Here is a 19,438-nt window from a genome sequence, read left to right as displayed (position 1 = left end):
GATCCGGTGTGATCAAGACCTTATAGTGTTGGTTAGAAGTTTCTACCAACCTGTATACTATAGTGGATAATCTCACACGAAGTGTGGGGACCGGAAGTAGCCGGGTTTGGTGAACCAGATAACTCTCCCGTGTTATTCTTCTTTCTCTCTACTCTCGTTTACTTTTACACATTATACACACACGATCACAAAACGTTAATATTTATCTCCAGAACATTATGGTCCTAATTAATCTCAACCATAGTAATCCAGAGTTCTCTGGTCCTAACTTAAACTATACTTATTGATTAATTACACTTGCTTCCGTAACATTCGGTCCAAGATAAAACAATCGCTTAATATTTAACTAAAGTTTAAATTTAGTCTATTATATTGTTTTATCATTTTATCTTTATATCTCTCCGTAACATTTTGGTCCTTGCTAATTTAACCTTATAATTTAAGATCAAATATCATATTAATATTCCACTTATATTATCTATCTCCGTAACGTTACGGTCCCTTATACATCAACTAATTATTTATCTCGCCTAACTAAATACCGACCAAGAATTTTTCTTGAGTATATACAACGTAAATTAAAGTTTCGGGAATAATTTTAAAAAGGGTCACAATTCAAACCCCTTCCTTGTGACGTTTATTGCTACTTCAATTGGCATCGAGCACGGTCTCTAAAAGAAGTAAAAGCATTTAACACGTGCTAGAGGAAAAGATTCGGGAAGAAGCAATGTCTTACATACCGAAGGACTTTCATGCACAAAACCACCATTGTTCAATGGAAAGAATTATTACTTCTAGAAAGGAAAGATGGAATTATTCCTAAAATCTCAAGATGTAGATATGTGGAAAGTTATCACCGAAGGTAACTTTGTACCACAAACCACCGATGCGATCACGGCGGTAGTGACTATTAAACTCGAGGCATCATGGCACGACACGAGATAAAAAGAAGGTACTCTTAAACTCTAAAGCTCAACTCTTTTTACAATGTTCACTAACCATGGAAGAAAGTGAAAGAATTTATGAATGCACTACGGCAAAAGAAATTTGGGATACATTAAAAGTTCATCATGAAGGAACTAGCCATGTTAAAGAAACAAGGATAGATATTGGCGTACGAAAATTCAAAATTTTCGAAATGAGTGAAGAAGAAAACATCGATGAAATGTATTCACGATTCACTTCTATAGTGAATGAGTTAAGGTCATTGGGAAAAATATATTCCCCTCATGACAAAATTAGAAAAATATTAAGATGTCTCCCAAACACATGGAGACCTATGGTTACGGCAATCACTCAAGCCAAAGATTTAAATTCCTTGGCTTTAGAAGATCTCATTGGAACACTTAGAGCTCATGAAGTTCTACTCCAAGAAGACAAACCGGTGAAAAAGGGAAAAATGATTGCCCTCAAAGCATCCCAAACCACTCAAAATAATCCGGATGAAATACCCGCACAAACCGAAGAAAATAAAGAAACGAAGAAGAAGAAATCATTCAAGAAGAGGCGAGACCGAACTAGCACTCATCACAAAGAAAATTCAAAGAATGATAAAAAGAAGAGATCGGATAAAAAGATAATTCCCGAACGAAGAGACAACTCGAAAAAGGAAGTTGACAAAAGCCAAGTAACCTGCTATGGATGCAACAAGCAAGGTCACTACAAAAATGAATGTCCACAAAACAAAAAGAAGACTCCTTACAAAAGAACCGCATTAATGACATGGGACGATCTTGACGAACCACAAGCGAAGAAGGAGAAGAAGCAAATATATGCCTAATGGCAAACTCGTATAATGAAGAGGTAGTTCTTTTTGACAAACCTTCTTTAAATAAAGAACTAGAAAACACAATAGATAATCTTTTATCCGACTCAAATTTTTTAACAAATAAATGCTATTCTCTACAAAAAGAATTCAAAGACTCTAAAGAAGAAAAAGAGAAACTTCAAACTCTGAACAATGATCAAAAGAAAATTATTCAAAGTTTGCAAGACTCATATTTTCAAGCAAATTGAAAAATTAAAAGATCTTAGCAAAACTCAATCCTCTTTGAAATCTAAAGATGAGAATACTTTACTTAAAAATGAGATCAAAAGTTTAAGAAATGACCTCACCATTTTTATAAGGTCAACTGAAACATTTCAAAGAATTATAGGTTCTCAAATAGAAATGGGTAATAATACCGTATTAGGTTTTGATAGCTCTAAACATCAAATCTACGAAAACACTCTTATACCTAAGAAAGAAAGATTAAAATGCTCATTTTGCAAAAGAGATGGACACAATGAATCTATGTGTTTTCATAGAAAAAGAATAGCAGAAAACTCTTCTCTAAAAACAGAACATTATCCTCAAAACGAGAGAACGTTCTCTCATAAAATGTGTATATTGTAAAAGAAATGGTCATTTAGAAATAAACTGTTTTCTCAAGAAGAAAGATCTTGAGCTATTGAAAACTAACAATCAAGGACCCACAGAATCTGGGGTACCTAAGACACCACTAACTCAAAATGCAGGAATCATCACAAAGTGCAAGGAGAAAGCCATGGTATTTAGACAAGGCTGCTCTAGACACATGACAGGTGACAAGCACTCGCTTTATTTCCTTCATAAAAAGGGAAGGAGGAGCAGTAACCTTTGGTAACAATGACAAAGGACAAATCAAAGGTAAAGGTATTATTGGTAAAAATGACTCGCTAAAATAAAAGATGTTCAATATGTTGAAGGATTAAAACATAACCTACTAAGCATAAGTCAATTATGCGACGGTGGTTTTGAAGTAATCTTTAAACCCAACATATGTGAAGTCAAACAAGTTTCTACAGGAAAAATTTTCTTCACCGGCTCTCGTAAGAAAAATCTTTACGTTTTATACTTAGATGACATTCCAAATTTGAAACTTGCTTTATGTCCATTGACAAAGATAAATGGATTTTGCATAAAAGAGCTGGACATGTTAACATGAAAAATATTTCAAAAATTTAACAACTAGACTTGGTAAGAGGTCTTCCAAAAATCAATTTTGATAAAGATAAAATATGTGAAGCATGCGTTCGAGGAAAACAAGTCAAAAGCAGTTTTAAATCAAATAACATTGTTTCTACTAAAAACCTCTTGAGCTCCTTCACATAGATTTATTTGGACCTGTTAGAACCGCAAGTCTTGCCGGAAAACAATATGGTTTTGTTATAGTCGATGACTTTTCCGGATACACATGGGTTTTGTTTTTGAAACACAAAGATGAAGCTTTTGAAGCTTTTGAAAATTTTTGTAACCTTGTTCAAAATGAAAAGGAATTAAACATTATTTCCGTAAGAAGTGATCATGGAGGTGAATTTGAAAACTTATCATTCAAAACATTTTTTGATAAAAAGGGGATTTCACACAACTTTTCATGTGCAAGAACTCCTCAACAAAATGGAGTCGTTGAAAGAAAAAATCGAACTTTACAAGAAATGGCAAGAACAATGATTAATGAATCAAATGTTGAAAAATATTTTTGGGCTGAAGCCATTAACACATCTTGCTATATTTTAAATAGAGTTTCAATTAGAAAAATTCTCAACAAAACCCCTTATGAACTCTGGAAAAACAAAACCAAACATTTCTTATTTTCATATTTTTGGTTGTTTTTGTTATATTTTAAATGATAAAGAAAACCTAGGAAAATTTGATTCAAAATCAGTATAAAGGAATATTTTTAGGATATGCAACAAATTCCAAAGGTTATAGAATTTATAACTTAAAAAAACAAACTATGGAAATAAGCATGCATGTTGTGTTTGATGAGTTTGATGATTTAGTTACTAACAAAGAAGATGATGAGGAAATTATGAAAAATCAAGAAATTATAAGCAATACAGATCAAGCATCTTCATCTCAAACTCCTCCAAAAAGTTGGAAGATTGTTGGTGATCATCCTCCAGAACAAATCATTGGAAATACATTTGATGGAATCGGGACGAGATTATCATTCAAAGATAATGACAACAACATGGCTATGATCTCACATATTGAACCAAAAAATATACATGAAGCTATGTGTGAAGAATCATGGATAAAAGCCATGGAAGAAGAACTCTCTCAATTTGAGAGAAACCAGGTATGGAATCTTGTCTCAAAACCTCAAAATCATTCTATAATAGGAACAAGATGGGTCTTCGAAACAAATTAGATGAAGAAGGAAAGGTTGTCGAAACAAAGCCGGATTAGTTGCACAAGGTTATAATCAACAAGAAGGTATTGACTATGATGAAACATTTGCTCCTATAGCCAAGGTTAGAAGCAATACGTATTCTTCTTGCATATGCATCTCATAAAAATATTAAACTCTTTCAAATGGATGTTAAAAGTGCCTTTTTAAACGGATTTTTAAATGAAGAAGTTTACGTGCACCAACCTCCCGGTTTTGAAAAATCTACCAAACCTAATCATGTGTTTAAACTTACAAAAGCATTATATGGTTTAAAACAAGCTCCACGAGCTTGGTATGAAAGGTTAAGTACATTCTTACTCAAAAATAATTTTTCTAGAGGAAAAATTGACACAACACTTTTTAGAAAAGATGATAAATCAGATTTCTTAATTGTTCAAATTTATGTGGATGACATTATTTTTGGATCTTCAAATGAAAAAATAAGTGAAGAATTCTCTGGACTCATGCAAAGTGAATTTGAAATGAGTATGATGGGAGAATTAAGATTTTTTCTTGGTTTACAAATTAAACAAGAAACAAATGGAATATTTATTTGTCAAGAAAAATATATTAAAGATCTTCTCAAAAAATATAAAATGAATGAAGCCAAAATTATGGCTACTCCCATGCATCCATCTTCTAGTCTAGATAAAGACGAGAAAGGAAAAAATATTTACGAAAAAGAATATAGGGGAATGATTGGTTCCCTTTTATACTTAACGCCAAGAGACCGTATATTGTCTTTGCGGTAGGTTTATGTGCACGTTTTCAAACTTCTCTAAGAGAATCTCATTTAATCTGCGGTCAAAAGAATTTTCGGATATCTAGTAGGTACTATCTGATCTTGGCCTTTGGTATAGCAAAGGGTCTTGTTTTGATTTGACAGCTTATTGTGATGCCGACTACGCCGGAGACAAAATAGAAAGAAAAAGCACAAGTGGCACCTGCCGGTCTCGGGAAAGCACCGATCATTTGGCCGTGTAGAAAGCAAAACACTATTGCCTTATCAAGCACCGAAGCCGAATATGTGTCGGCGACTAATTGTTGCTCTCAAGTATTATGGCTATGAAATCAATTAGAAGATTTCTCAATCGGGTATGAAAACATTCCCATATTTTGTGATAATACGAGTGCAATAAATTTATCTAAAAATCCCATTCAGCATTCAAGATCAAAACACATTGAAATAAAACATCATTTTATTAGGGATCATGTTAACAAAAAGGAAATTGAATTAATATTTATTGACACGGTAAAATCAATCGGCTGATATTTTTACAAAACCATTGGTTGATATTTTTAGGGATTTAAAATTAATAAAAGTGGACCAAATCGATGAAGAAAACAAAAGATAAGGACCAAATTGACACATTTAAAAGTTAAGGGACTGAACCGAGAAGAAAAAATAAGTTAAGGGACCAAAGCATGTATTAAGCCTATTATTAAAAAACCATAAAATATTGGCCCGAACGTTCCGGAGAACGTTCTCTTTCTCCCTTGGCCTTCACGTTTTCTTTTTTAAAAAGAAAAGTGAAATCAATACATCATATTTGTTTTCTAACTACTCCCTCCGTCCCTTAATGTAACCACCCATTTAATTTTATTTTTGTCCCTAAATGTAACCCTCTTTTCAAATTACTAGATGCATTTATTACTTTTTTCTTAAACATACCCCTAATTAATACTATTAACTTGTCTTCAAATATGAATTGTCAAATTTAATACACATACAAACAAAGGACAATTTGGTAATATTAATACACAAAACAGACACATTGATTACACCTGACAATTTTTCTTAAGAAATGTGAAAAATGCAACCACCCATTTGATTTTATTTTTGTCCCTAAATGTAACCCCCTTTTCAAATTACTAGATGCATTTATTACTTTTTTCCTAAACATACCCCTAATTAATACTACTAACTTGTCTTGAAATATGAATAGTCAAATTTAATACACATACAAATAAAGGACAATTTGGTAATATTAATACACAAAACAGACACATTAATTACACACAACTTTTCTTAAGAAATGTGAAAAATACAAAGGAGGGTTACATTAAGGGACGAGAGGGAGTATATGTTTGTGTCGGAATAAAAATGGTAAAGATTTTCAAAATCAAAAGATGCCATTTTTATCACATTAAATGCATATACACTTTATGGAAACTAGCTTTTTAGAGAAAACCACCACCAGTCAAATAAAAAGCTGGTTTTGCTTCTTCTCTCTCTCTTCTTGTACGCCTTCTCATTTTTTCATTTCATAAGAAAAGAAGAAAAAACCTTCTCTTCTTTCTCCTCTCTATAAAACAAACCCTTCATCTTCTCTAAAAAATCTTAGATCTACACCATGGCCAGTAACTAAAGGCAAAGCAAAAAAGGCTATAACACCACCACCTTCTCCTCGATCACCTTCTCCTCCTCCTCCACCTTCTCCACCTGACCTAAACAAACCACCATTATCTCCAAACTCTCCACCACTCTCACCACCGCCATCGAGACATCTCTGTCTCCTCCTCTCGACCCAACAACCATCAAACCCTTCGATGATGAAACTCTCAATATCATACCTCTAAACATTATTTCTAAACCATTATTTCAAGCCGTTCCACCAACCATCACTCAAACCGCCTCTCACCAAAGCCTTCTCTCAATCAAAACCAAAAAAGACCAAATCTTCTCAATCCGTTGTTGTTCGAAGGTCAAACAGATTAGGGCTGGGGTTGGAATCGGGAAAACTCAAAGTGTGGATACTACTGTTCACGAAATTCTTGACTCGAAGATGAATCTAACCCTAAAGAAACTGTTCCAACAGAACCTTCGTTAATGTCCCCCACGAGGCTCCATCACCTCCAAAATCTCCCGAAAAGTCGCAAAATGTGGCTTCAAACACTAGGGAAGAATTGAAGAAAATTCCTATCCCTAAGGTTGCTCCCAAACCTCCTCCTCCAAAGAAGGATAAAGGAAAAGGGAAAGCTGATTCTGCTCCTGCAAAGACGCCTCAAGAAACTCCTAAACCTAAGAGAAAAAGAACAACAAATCTCTCTATTTCAAAATCAAAGTTCATTCCATTGATTGAACCGGAATTCGAAGAGGATTTTCATGACAAATGGAGCACCGGACCAATTGCAAATGGAAGATATGTGGATTTTCCGGCTTTGGAGAAAGAAGAAATCTTTCGAAAGCCATCACCGATCAGCTTGGATGGACTTCTTTCCTTCAAATCCAAGATAGGTATTATCCCGAAGTTGTTCAAGCCTTTTATTTTATGTCCGAAACACATCCTGAAAAAAGTCTCATAGTATCCACCTTTGTGAAAGGGGTTGAGATCTCTCTTATCCCTAAAGACATAGGAAAATTATTTAATATCCCCGTTTCGGAAATTGTGTTTATGGTGACTCTTGGGATGAAAAATTAGGAGTCGATCTAGAACAGGTTTACAACGATGTATTCTTACCTAATTCTTCCGGTCTTGCCGCATCTAACCTTCAAAAGGTTCCCAAAATGTTTAATCTGTTAAGTCGGCATAGTTTAATCCCTAGGAGTGGTAATCATGGTCATGTCACAAAAAAATGATCTTATGATCATTTATCATATGTTTTTTGAAAAACCCTTGTGTCTCCCTTATGTGATCATCCATTACATGATGGCCGCCGTCGCAAAAGACAATAAAAAATATTGTTTGCCCTATGGAATGATGCTTACCAAAATTTTTAAGGACAAAGGAGTTGATCTAGAAAATGAAGACTTTGTCTTTGATAACTCGAAATTCACCCCTAAGAACATTAGTCACATGAAATTTGATCCCACCGACCTTCCATCCAAAGATGAAATGGAAGCAGATGACCGTGAGGAAACTCCTCCTTTCATTCCCACAAAAGAAGTCACACCGAACGTTCTCCTCTAATTCCCGAACGTTCTCTCGCAGCCTTCTCATGTTGCCGATGAGCATTTAGACCTCTTAGTAAATTTTAAGAATCAATCCTCATCATTCTCCGCCGCTCAAGCAACCGAGGTTCTTCATGGTTTTCAAAACACAACTCCTCGGCCATTCACAAATGTGTCTCGCCAACCTATCTTCATGTGTCTTCTCCACGTGATAGTTATCCCGCTTTGTTCAATGACAATTCTGTGAGCAAGTTCTTTAACTCGCTCCAAACACTTCGTTCCTTTACACTCCTTCAGCACTTTGGAATCCACCACTCCAACTCTGCCCTCTATGCCCACTCATACGTGTGGAAACACTTCTCAACTCGACACAACCAATGATCCAAAAGATCAAAGGCGTCCTAAAAGGTCTAAGCTTGAGAAGGATATTAGTAAAATTAGGAAAGATTTGCCTAGGTTGTTTGAAGGTCGGCAAGCCATTCTCGGCCTATCAAGTCTACAACAATATTGAGAATCAGATTCAAAGGGATTGGAAAACTAATGTCTTAAGCATGAGGTACAATGTTCCTCCACCAGCTTGCGCATCCTTTTCCACCACCACTCTTTACTATGCATGTGCCTGCTGCTTCTTCCTCCTCGATGACTCCTCACCTACGCCTTAGCAAGCTTGGTGGCTCATTCTCCTTTTTGATGAAACAAAGGGGGAGAAAGAAAAGGGGAAGATTGAAGAATTAAAAAGCAAAACTGGCTTATATTTTGGATCGCCGTTTGTTGCTTCGCAACTTTATATTTTATATGACTTTTATGCAATTAAAACTCGTTATATTTTGGGTCCGTAATATGCTAATGCCGCTACATTGCTACTCTACTACTATGCTACTACTGCTTGCTTTCTATGATATATGCATATTATGCCTTTATGAAAAAATCATGGTTTATTTCTTGTTTAGAAACAAATGATTGTTGAAATCAAATTAGCAATATATTTTTATCTTAAACATGATTTTTTTAGGAAACAAATAATTCCTAAAAACAAAATCTGCTATGTGCATCTCATGACTTATGACAAAATCATTTTTATGAGAAAATAAAATCAAAATCTGCCATATTCACTTTTTCAATTCATAAGAGTTTATCATTCTCAATTTTTAAATAATGATACTGGATGCTTAAATTGAGGGGGAGTTTTTATGATAAACTTATTTCTCAAAAATTGCCAAAAATTGTATTTGACCAAAGGGAATCAAATGAAATTCTTTACATGTTTGTTATCATCAAAAAGGGGGAGATTGTTGAAAGCAAAATCCTTTATTGATGTTTTAAAGATAACAAACATATTTACTTTTTATTTATATTGTTATCTACTAATGAATTTTGTGAGAAATGTTTCATGAGAATGTTTGGTAAAAGCAAGAGAACGTTCGGCCTCACAAAGGGATAACAAAATCTTTATCAAATATGGATATGAACAAATATGAGCTTTTTTGGGCAATTGTCAAGATATGCATAATTAAGATCAAGACCAAAGCAAATATTCTTGTTGTCTCACTTAAAGAAGAAAGAAATCAAGGCTCTTTGATAATGCATTAAGGGACAAAAGAACAAAGGAAATTAAATATGTCTTTCTTGCACATGTGCCGGAAGCAAAAGGAATAAAATCATCTTTGGGCCCTCATGTGTGTATTTCGATCCATTAAGGAATTTTAAGGAAAAGAAATATCCAAAGTATCAATCTTTATCAACAAGATACATGACATCATCAAGTGCCATCAACAAAAGTCATCAAGTGGGCAGCAAGTTTCAAAAGGCTTGATCACGGCTCATCACCAACTAGCAAGCACGTGCTCTACAATTTCGTTCAAGATTGGGCTGGGACTAAGAGAACGTTCGGGCAAAAGTGAAGAAACATTCTCTACATGCTTTCTCCCCAAGTTTCTTTGGACCCAAAATTCGAATTCAAAATAGAAGCACAACGGCTATTTGTTAGCTTACTCCAGCTCTATAAATAGAAGAGGTCTTTGAAGGAGAAATGCAAGAGTTTGAAATACAAAGCAATTATCTCTCTCAAAGCAAAAAGCTATCAATCTCTTCATCATCACTTTCGACATTCATCTTTATTTCTCATTGAGAATATAGTTCTAAATTTGTATAAGGATAGTTTGTTTGACATATAAAGTTCCAAACAACATCCTATATAATTTTTGTTTGAGACTTTCGATCCAAACAATTACCTTACAAAGAGATAACTAGATCTCAAGTCTATTAGGCTTAATAGTTTGAGATAGGAAGAGTTCCAACCTTTCTTGTGCGAAAGCAAAGAATTGTAGAAGCCTGTTGAGGTTGATAATACGGGGGTTACGGATCTGATCCGGTGTGATCAAGACCTTATAGTGTTGGTTAGAAGTTTCTACCAACCGTATACTATAGTGGATAATCTCACACGAAGTGTGGGGACCGGAAGTAGCCAGGTTTGGTGAACCAGATAACTCTCCCGTGTTATTCTTCTTTCTCTCTACTCTCGTTTACTTTTACACATTATACACACACGATCACAAAACGTTAATATTTATCTCCGTAACATTACGGTCCTAATTAATCTCAACCATAGTAATCTAGAGTTCTCTGGTCCTAACTTAAACTATACTTATTGATTAATTACACTTTGCTTCCGTAACATTCGGTCCAAGATAAAACAATCGCTTAATATTTAACTAAAGTTTAAATTCAGTCTATTATATTGTTTTATCATTTTATCTTTATATCTCTCCGTAACATTCTGGTCCTTGCTAATTTAACCTTATAATTTAAGATCAAATATCATATTAATATTCCACTTATATTATCTATCTCCCGTAACGTTACGGTCCCTTATACATTGATAGATATTTGGCAAGTGTACCAAAGTCTATCGAAGTAGTAAAAATATCGATCCACGAGGATCGTATTTAACTTCAACGTAACAAGTTCGTTATTCGTTAGGATGTAAAAAGTTTATATTGTTTGCCCTAGGCAGTTGATAATTGGTTTGAACAATTGGTAAGTAAATTGCAACGAAATTATATTGAGATGAATGATTAAGCCGTTGAATCCGTTATTGCTCTATATGAGATAATTGTCCTCTCTCTACTTCTCAATTATTAATCTTTCTTTACGACAAGTTAACAAAATAGTGTTGATCACTCTCGCGCATCAACACCCATTCCTAAGCTAGAATCGCCTACTCTATCCCGAGTCTACGTGGCGGCAATAACATTAGGAAGCAAATATGGAACATTATCTTATGTGTCATAACCCTCAATTTCCCATCTCTGGGCTCCTAATGTTGAGTTAAACAGAGTTACTAGATCAAGATCAAAAGCCGGGGTTAGTGGTCATTCAAGTCCTAAGATCAATTCTTATTCATAATTGAAGTAGTTATGGTTAGTGGTCCTACAATAATTACTTTAGAAAGGCAATGAACACAAGTAAAACTGAATAAAGACCGATTAATATTGATAATAGAGAGAGTACAACTACTGATTCATATATTACAATAGCATCATCATGGCTCAATCAAACTATAGTTTAGCTACTCATAACTAAACTATCATAAGCATAAATGATAGAAGCATACATAAATTCTTACCAACTTGAAAGTTGGTATGACTCTAAGAGCTTGCACCTTCGTTTCCTTGTTCCTCTATGCTTAAAATCCCATAAAACTTATGTGTCTAAAACATTTGCCCAAGCTTTCCTTTTATAAGCAAAATAAAGTGGCCAACAGACTGTACCATCGTGCCACGATGAGGAGTCATTGTGGCACGTTTAGACATCAGAATGCACGCTTGTCGCAGATCAATCGAACTCACGGGCGGTCGGATCGCACCATTGTGGCACGTTGGTGAGTCATCGTGCCACAAAAGATCCAGGGAGGGCAGCCTTTGTTTTGACCTACTATCGTGGCACGTTGATGGGCTTCGTGGCACGATGGCTTGCATTTTTAGGAACTTTTCTTCTTTTATTCTCTTTGAGCACTTGTTCCCAATTTCATCTGATTTTGCCATGAATTATAGGTAGTTGTCTCTCTTTATGTTACAAAAACAATACAAATCACAACTAAAAACATGCAATGACGGACAGTCATCACAACCCCAAACTTAAATCATTCCTTGTCCTCAAGGAATCAAACTTTGCAAATGGAAAAATCGCGGTAAGATAACGATTTACCGGCCAATGATATATTCAAACGAGTTCACTTCCTTCCGTGTAATGATGTACCGGATGCCTAGCTCTTACTTCCATTCACAACTCCACGCATATGTTTGAATAGGTCACTCAATCATCATGCGGGTCTGCCGTATTACCATAGGCTTGAAAAATTTATAAACCGTCAATCAAAGTCGAGTTAAGTACACACTTCTAAGGACTTTCAAGGTTAAAACGGGGCTTAGGTTCAAGGTGGATACATTTGGAAAGTAGTGTAAAAGAACAATGAAGTTAAGCACAAACTACTTTGGATAATTTCAGTTTAACACCATTCTACCTTTGAACAAAAAGAGAAGTACCGAGAGAACTTTTTTCTTATTTACGAGACATATAAGCATTGTTGGTCTCATACACAATTTTCTTTTCATCTCAACTTGATCTTTTTAAATTTTCTGCACAATTACAAGTGCTTTTCATGATATGAGATGTATTCTTTTAACAATAACTTCTTAGTTCTCTAGTACCCCACCCCAAACTTAGAAAGTTGCTAATTCCAAAAGCAACCCCAAACTTGAACATTTCATACAACCTAGATAGCTTAACTTCAATTTAAAATGGGACATTTATGTCTAAAGCTTGCTAAGGTTGTAATATGTTTCGTTACCAAACAAGGGGTCTATACCTAATGGCTCAATTTGGCTTTTCAAAGGATTAATATCAATTAAACAAGGTAGGCTCAAAAAGGCTCAAGGTACAAAGCAATTTGCCTTAGTGTGTACATAACAAGACCAATCAACAAATAAAGAAATATCGCAAGTTCTAGAAACAACAGTTGCATGGAACACTCATATATGTAAAATTGGAAAAAATTTAGGCTATGACCTTACAAGATGAGTTATCTGGGAGTTGTGTTCATATGCTTTATAGACGTACACTTCCCATTGTAACGATTTGGCATCATCCTCCTTTGAACTTCTTGATATATCATTGGCACTTCACTCGTTATGAGACCGATAGATTTCCATAAACAAATAGATCCATTAATAACAAACAAAGGAAAATAATTCAAAAGGGAAATTAAAATTAAACCACACACAAAGCAAACTAAATGTACGACATAATTTCAAAGAGCATCAAAGTAAAGGAACGAAAATAGAAACAAAAGAAAAAGTCCTGAAACATAAAACATAAAACAAGAACTCCAACCGTAGGACACCATCACCGCTCGTCCTCCTCGGTCTCCTCATCATCATCGGCCAACATCATCCATCTGCTCACTAGCCATCTTCCCTCGTGCAAAGTTTGAACGAACACGACCTTCCCTCTCACCAAAGACGTCTCCTCTGCTCCACGAAGTAGTTCTCCATGTTTTCCTCCGTTCCAAAGCGTTGGTAGGCATTGCTCGAAGAGGCCTCGACGTTGCCGATCGGCCAGCCGGGGAAAGGTCTCGCACCAAAGAATGGACTGTCTACATACAGCCGTGATGAAGTCCCTTGGGCCCAGCTTGGCCATACCACATATGTAATCGAGCATCATCGGGTGTAGAGGTGGATGTTGAGGCATGTCCTCCCGCATTGGTTGTGCCCGAGATAGTCCCGCATTAGCTTGGTGCCCTTGTTGTCCTTCACGGCCCTTCTTCTTCTCGAAATTCACCATGGCGGTGTCATCAATCTTTCCTTTTGACTTCAAAATGATGTCGCCAAGTTCTTCCGAGATGCCTTCCTTTTTGCACAATGCATTAATCAAACAAAGAATGCCCCAAAGTGACCGATGTTTCACAATCGCCATCTCTTGAATGCTCAAGTTGATCAATCTTCCCACATTGATCTCATAGCCAAAAATGATAGCCTCCAGTAATGTATAACCTATCCATAGGTAATTCGAAGTGGAGGAGACACTCTCCACATTCGAATGAATGAATGAAGCCCAAGCCTTATAGAGTGGCTTGAGGTCCACCACATCCATTCGGGTTGGAATTCCGGTGGCTTTAGACCTCACATAGTCAGCACCTATTTCACCAATTTCATGCAAAATTTGATGAAGATCATCATCGATGGAAAGTTGTTGGTGCTCTTTTGCCTTCTAAACTCCACATGACAATCTCTTGGAGCCTTCAGCCCTAGCAATGCATTGATGGCTCTAGGGCGTAATCAATTTTCTTCCCTCGAACAAAAGATCTATTGTCCGTTCTCTCAAAAGCATTTGCAAAAAATTCTAGAGCAATGGTTTGATTACTCTCCTTTGTGACCAAATCATTCATCTTCTTCCACCCAAGAGCCTTCATTGTTGTTTCAATTTGCGGGTAACGTTGAAGATTGAGAAAATCAAACTTCCTTTCACCCGAAAATTTGAAACATTTGATGTATTCAAATCTTTTCGAATGTGCTTCATCCTTAAATTTCTCATAATCGGGTTGTTGGGATGATTGGGTTTGTTGAGTCCTTTTGGTTCCCCTAGCACGTTTGTGAGATGATGAGGCCATTTGTGGGTTATTGTGAGATTGGGTTTGAAAAAGGGTTAGGTTTTGGGAAATAAGGGTAAAATTGAATTTTTGTGGAAAAATTTGATGGTTGAATGAAGGTGATGGTGAAGGATGTTTGTATGAGTGATTGGGGTGAAGTTTTGGTGCTTTAGGGATGAATTTGAGAGATGGAAGGTGAATGGACGAAATTTGGGCAGAGTTTGGTTAAGGTGAACTGATAAATTGAGAGAAATGGGTTGGGTTTATTTATAGAGGAGCGTCCATCGTGCCACGATATGAGGTAATCGTGCCACGATGGTGGTTTTGTAACGGTCAAAAATTTTGAAATCTGCTACCAACGTGCCACGATGATACAAAACGTGCCACGATCATATGATCTGGGAAGATAATCGTGCCACGATGGGAAGAGCTTCGTGCCACGAATAATCCAGCATTCAAACTCTATGTACTTGTCCTCCCATCGTGGCACGTTTAAGCTTCATCATGCCACGATGGGCATAAATTTGAACATTTTTCCTCTCTTCAAAATCAAATCTTTGTTGTTTTTGTTTTGTTTTCAAAAAAAAAGTAAAAGAAACAAATAAAAGTTACCCGAATGGATGTAAATCCGATGGGTTGCCTCGGCGCTTCTTTAACGTCAATAGCTTGACGTATGACGACTTCTAGGGATAATCGAACACCACTCCTTCTTTGTCTCTTGGATGGCCACCCTTAAACATGTCTTCTATGTTGGGAAGATGCACCTTCGATCTTTCTTCTTTAGTTGCCCTATACCTTCCTTGACTGGATTATCTTCAATAAATTCTTCGACATCATTCATCCGGTAACAATTTGGGTTTTCAAGTCGACGCTTCATTGCTTCAAAGATATTAAACACAACTTGTTTGCTATGGAAACACAAAACAAGCTGTCCCATTTCAACGTCAATCAAAGCACGACCCGTTGCAAGAAAAGGTCTTCCGAGAATGAGGGGCATCTCTTCATCTTCAGCCATATCTAAGATCACGAAATCAGCGGGGAATACTAATTCATCAACCTTGACTAGTACATCTTCAAGCACACCGAAAGGATGAGAGATTGATCTATCAGCTAGAGTGAGAGTCATTTTTGTTCGCTTTGGTTCGCCGCATCCCAGCTTTTTTCATCATTGAAAGAGGCATCAAGTTGATACTTGCCCCTAGATCACATAAAGCTCTTCCGATGTTTACCGGCCCAATGGAGCAAGGAATAGTAAAGGCACCGGGATCTTTCAACTTTGGTGGAAGTTTCTTTTGAAGAATAGCACTACAATTCTCGCAGAGAGAAATGTTTTCATCATCTTTGGGCTTTCTTCTACCAGTTAACAAATCTTTCATGAATTTAGCATATATAGGCATTTGATCAAGTGCTTCAATGAAAGGAATATTAACCTGGAGCCGTGAAAAGAGATCCATGAACTTTTTGAACTGTCCATCTTCCTTCTTCTTCTTTTTAGCCAAATGAGGATAAGGAAGCTTAACATATGATGGGATAATTTGAGGCTTATCCCCATCCTTCAATATACTGGCTCTTTGTTCTCCTCAAAATGGAGTCTTCATCTATCAACTTCTCTTGTTTTTCTTCCTCCATTTTTCTCTTCCTTTCATTTTCAACTTCTCCTTTTTCACTTTTATTTTCAACTACCTCCTCATAATTCTTTTCAACTTCACCATTTTTTTCATTTTCCACTGCTACTTCCTCAACCTTTCTTTGGACAATAGGTGTTAACATCTTTCTGCTTCTCAATTCAATAGCATTGCAAGATTCATTCTTAGGGTTCTCGGTTGTGTTACCACGAGAATCCTACTTTGTTTTGTTCGGACGGTTGCTTTGCTAATTGTCCCACTGAGTTTCAAGCATCTTTCTTGAAGCTTCGTTGTTCTTTCTTTCAGCTTCTTGACTCTTCTTCATTTCTTCAAAATTGCCTTGAGTCATCTTCATGAAGTTAATCATTGTCTCTTCTAAAGCCGATGGCTTTCGTTGCCTTCTTGTTGTTGAGGACTAGGTAGCAATGGATTCAAAGTGTTGTTATTTGAATAGCTCGGATTAGGGTGCCCGTTGATACCGAATTGTAGTATTGATTAGGTCCTTGGTAGCTCCCCATGTAATTGACTTCTTCACATGATTCATCGGGTATGCGGTCTCCATTAGGATGCCCTTCTCCACATAAATCACACCTTACAGCGAGCGACGTGTTGTTTGTTGGCTAGAGTATAACTATGAAGCTCTTTTGTGAGAGTCTCTAGTTATTTGTTCATTGCGGCTTGGTTGGCTAAAATAGCAGTTTGGTCACTCACCCCAAATACTCCTCTTTCTTTCTTCTTAGCATCGGCACGATACTCATTGCTAGCCATGGTTTCTATCAACTCTAAAACCTCATGATCAATTTTGCTTTTCAAACTAACCCCCTTGGTGATGCATCTAGGAACATCCTATTGTTGTAGGTTAACCCTTCGTGAAGATTTGGAGATATTGTTTTTCGGTTAACTCATGGTTGGGACATCTTTTAAGAAGCAAATTGAATTGCTCCCAAGCATCATAGAGTGATTCACTTTCTCCTTGTTTGAAATGTGATATCTCCATCTTTTTATCCCAATATTTGGACATAGGGAAATATTTTGCTAAGAACCTAAGTTCTAACTCTCCCCAATTGTTGATGGTTCCATTAGGGATGGTTAGTAACCAATCTTTGGCTCTACTTGGTCAATGTGAATGGGAATAGCCTGAGTTTCTTTTGACTCTCGGTCACGGTGGCCGGAGGCACACAAAACTCGCACGTTTCGCGAAACGACTTAAGTGTTCATGAGGGCTCATGATCTCTGACCCATCGAACTGTTTATCCCTCAACCCATTCAAGACGGTGGTTTTGATATCGAACGCAACCGGGTTAGCGAGGTTGAAAGGTGTGAGTCAATTGACCTCGGTGTGTTGCTAACCCGTAATCCCCCAACTTTGGCCTCGCCGGTTCTCCCATGACACTCGGATCGGGGATGTAATTGTGTCGGTTTCAAAGATGACACCACTTGGTAACTGCTCTCGTGCGGTGGTGGGACGATTTGGACAGCGGACAAAGCTTTCCGATTGGCTTTCGCGGCCTTTTCAATTTCGGGATTGAATTGCAAATCGTCCGCACCCCTTCTACCTCACATAAATAACAAAATACCTCAGTAGCACCGCTCGATGCAAGATAACAATAACAGAATTTTTGACGAGAAAATAAATGACGAGAAAAATAAATTGCGTAAATCCTAATTAATAACGATATTGCCTTGTTGAAATGATTCAACGAGTCCCCGGCAACGGCGCCAAAAACTTGATAGATATTTGGCAAGTGTACCAAAGTCTATCGAAGTAGTAAAAATATCGATCCACGAGGATCGTATTTAACTTCAACGTAACAAGTTCGTTATTCGTTAGGATGTAAAAAGTTTATATTGTTTGCCCTAGGCGATTGATAATTGGTTTGAACAATCGATAAGTAAATTGCGACGAAATTATATTGAGATGAATGATTAAGCCGTTGAATCTGCTATTGCTCTATATGAGATAATTGTCCTCTCTCTACTTCTCAATTATTAATCTTTCTTTACGACAAGTTAACAAAATAGTGTTGATCACTCTCGCGCATCAACACCCATTCCTAAGCTAGAATCGCCTACTCTATCCCGAGTCTACGTGGCAACAATAACATTAGGAAGCAAATATGGAACGTTATCTTATGTGTCATAACCCTCAATTTCCCATCTCTCGGGCTCCTAATGTTGAGTTAAACAGAGTTACTAGATCAAGATCAAAAGCCGGGGTTAGTGGTCATTCAAGTCCTAAGATCAATTCTTATTCATAATTGAAGTAGTTATGGTTAGTGGTCCTACAACAATTACTTTAGAAAGGCAATGAACACAAGTAAAACTGAATAAAGACCGATTAATATTGATAATAGAGAGAGTACAACTACCTGATTCATATATTACAATAGCATCATCATGGCTCAATCAAACTATAGTTTAGCTACTCATAACTAAACTATCATAAGCATAAATGATAGAAGCATACATAAATTCTTACCAACTTGAGAGTTGGTATGACTCTAAGAGCTTGCACATTCGTTTCCTTGTTCCTCTATGCTTAAAATCCCATAAAACTTCGTGTCTAAAACATTTGCCCAAGCTTTCCTTTTATAAGCAAAATAAAGTGGCCAACGTACTGTACCATCGTGCCACGATGAGGAGTCATCGTGGCACGTTTAGACATCAGATGCACGCTTGTCGGTAGATCAATCGCACTCACGGGCGGTCGAGATCGCACCATCGTGGCACGTTGGTGAGTCATCGTGCCACGAAATATCCAGGGAGGGCAGCCTTTGTTTTGACCTACTATCGTGGCACGTTGCTTTGGGCTTCGTGGCACGATGGCTTGCATTTTTAGGAACTTTTCTTCTTTTATTCTCTTTGAGCACTTGTTCCCAATTTCATCCTGATTTTGCCATGAATTATAGGTACTTGTCTCTCTTTATGTTACAAAAACAATACAAATCACAACTAAAAACATGCAATGACAGACGGTCATCATACATCAACTAATTATTTATCTCGCCTAACTAAATACCGACCAAGAATTTTTCTTGAGTATATACAACGTAAATTAAAGTTTCGGGAATAATTTTAA

General features: G+C 36.6%; 2 protein-coding genes across 2 annotated transcripts; one reads left to right on the top strand and one right to left on the bottom strand.

Moving 5' to 3' along the window:
- Window positions 1-1,000: 1,000 nt before the first annotated feature.
- On the top strand, window positions 1,001-1,780 carry LOC146896696 (uncharacterized). The gene has a single exon (XM_085736336.1). It carries the CDS (start codon window positions 1,001-1,003, stop codon window positions 1,778-1,780), a length of 780 nt encoding a protein of 259 aa, XP_085592462.1.
- Window positions 1,781-15,479: 13,699 nt separating this feature from the next.
- LOC146896695 (uncharacterized) lies at window positions 15,480-17,127 on the bottom strand. The gene is made up of 3 exons (XM_085736334.1): window positions 17,071-17,127; window positions 15,964-16,287; window positions 15,480-15,890 (listed from the first exon to the last, which is right to left on the bottom strand). Exons 1-3 carry the CDS (start codon window positions 17,125-17,127, stop codon window positions 15,480-15,482), a joined length of 792 nt encoding a protein of 263 aa, XP_085592460.1.
- Between the last annotated feature and the right edge of the window lie 2,311 nt (window positions 17,128-19,438).

Source organism: Medicago sativa, chromosome 8 (genome assembly GCF_051527215.1).
Source record: "Medicago sativa cultivar Bolivia chromosome 8, Bolivia_mono, whole genome shotgun sequence".
NCBI lineage: Eukaryota > Viridiplantae > Streptophyta > Magnoliopsida > Fabales > Fabaceae > Medicago > Medicago sativa.
Note: the sequence above shows the minus strand (reverse complement) of the source record. Positions and strands in the feature narration are given on the sequence as shown.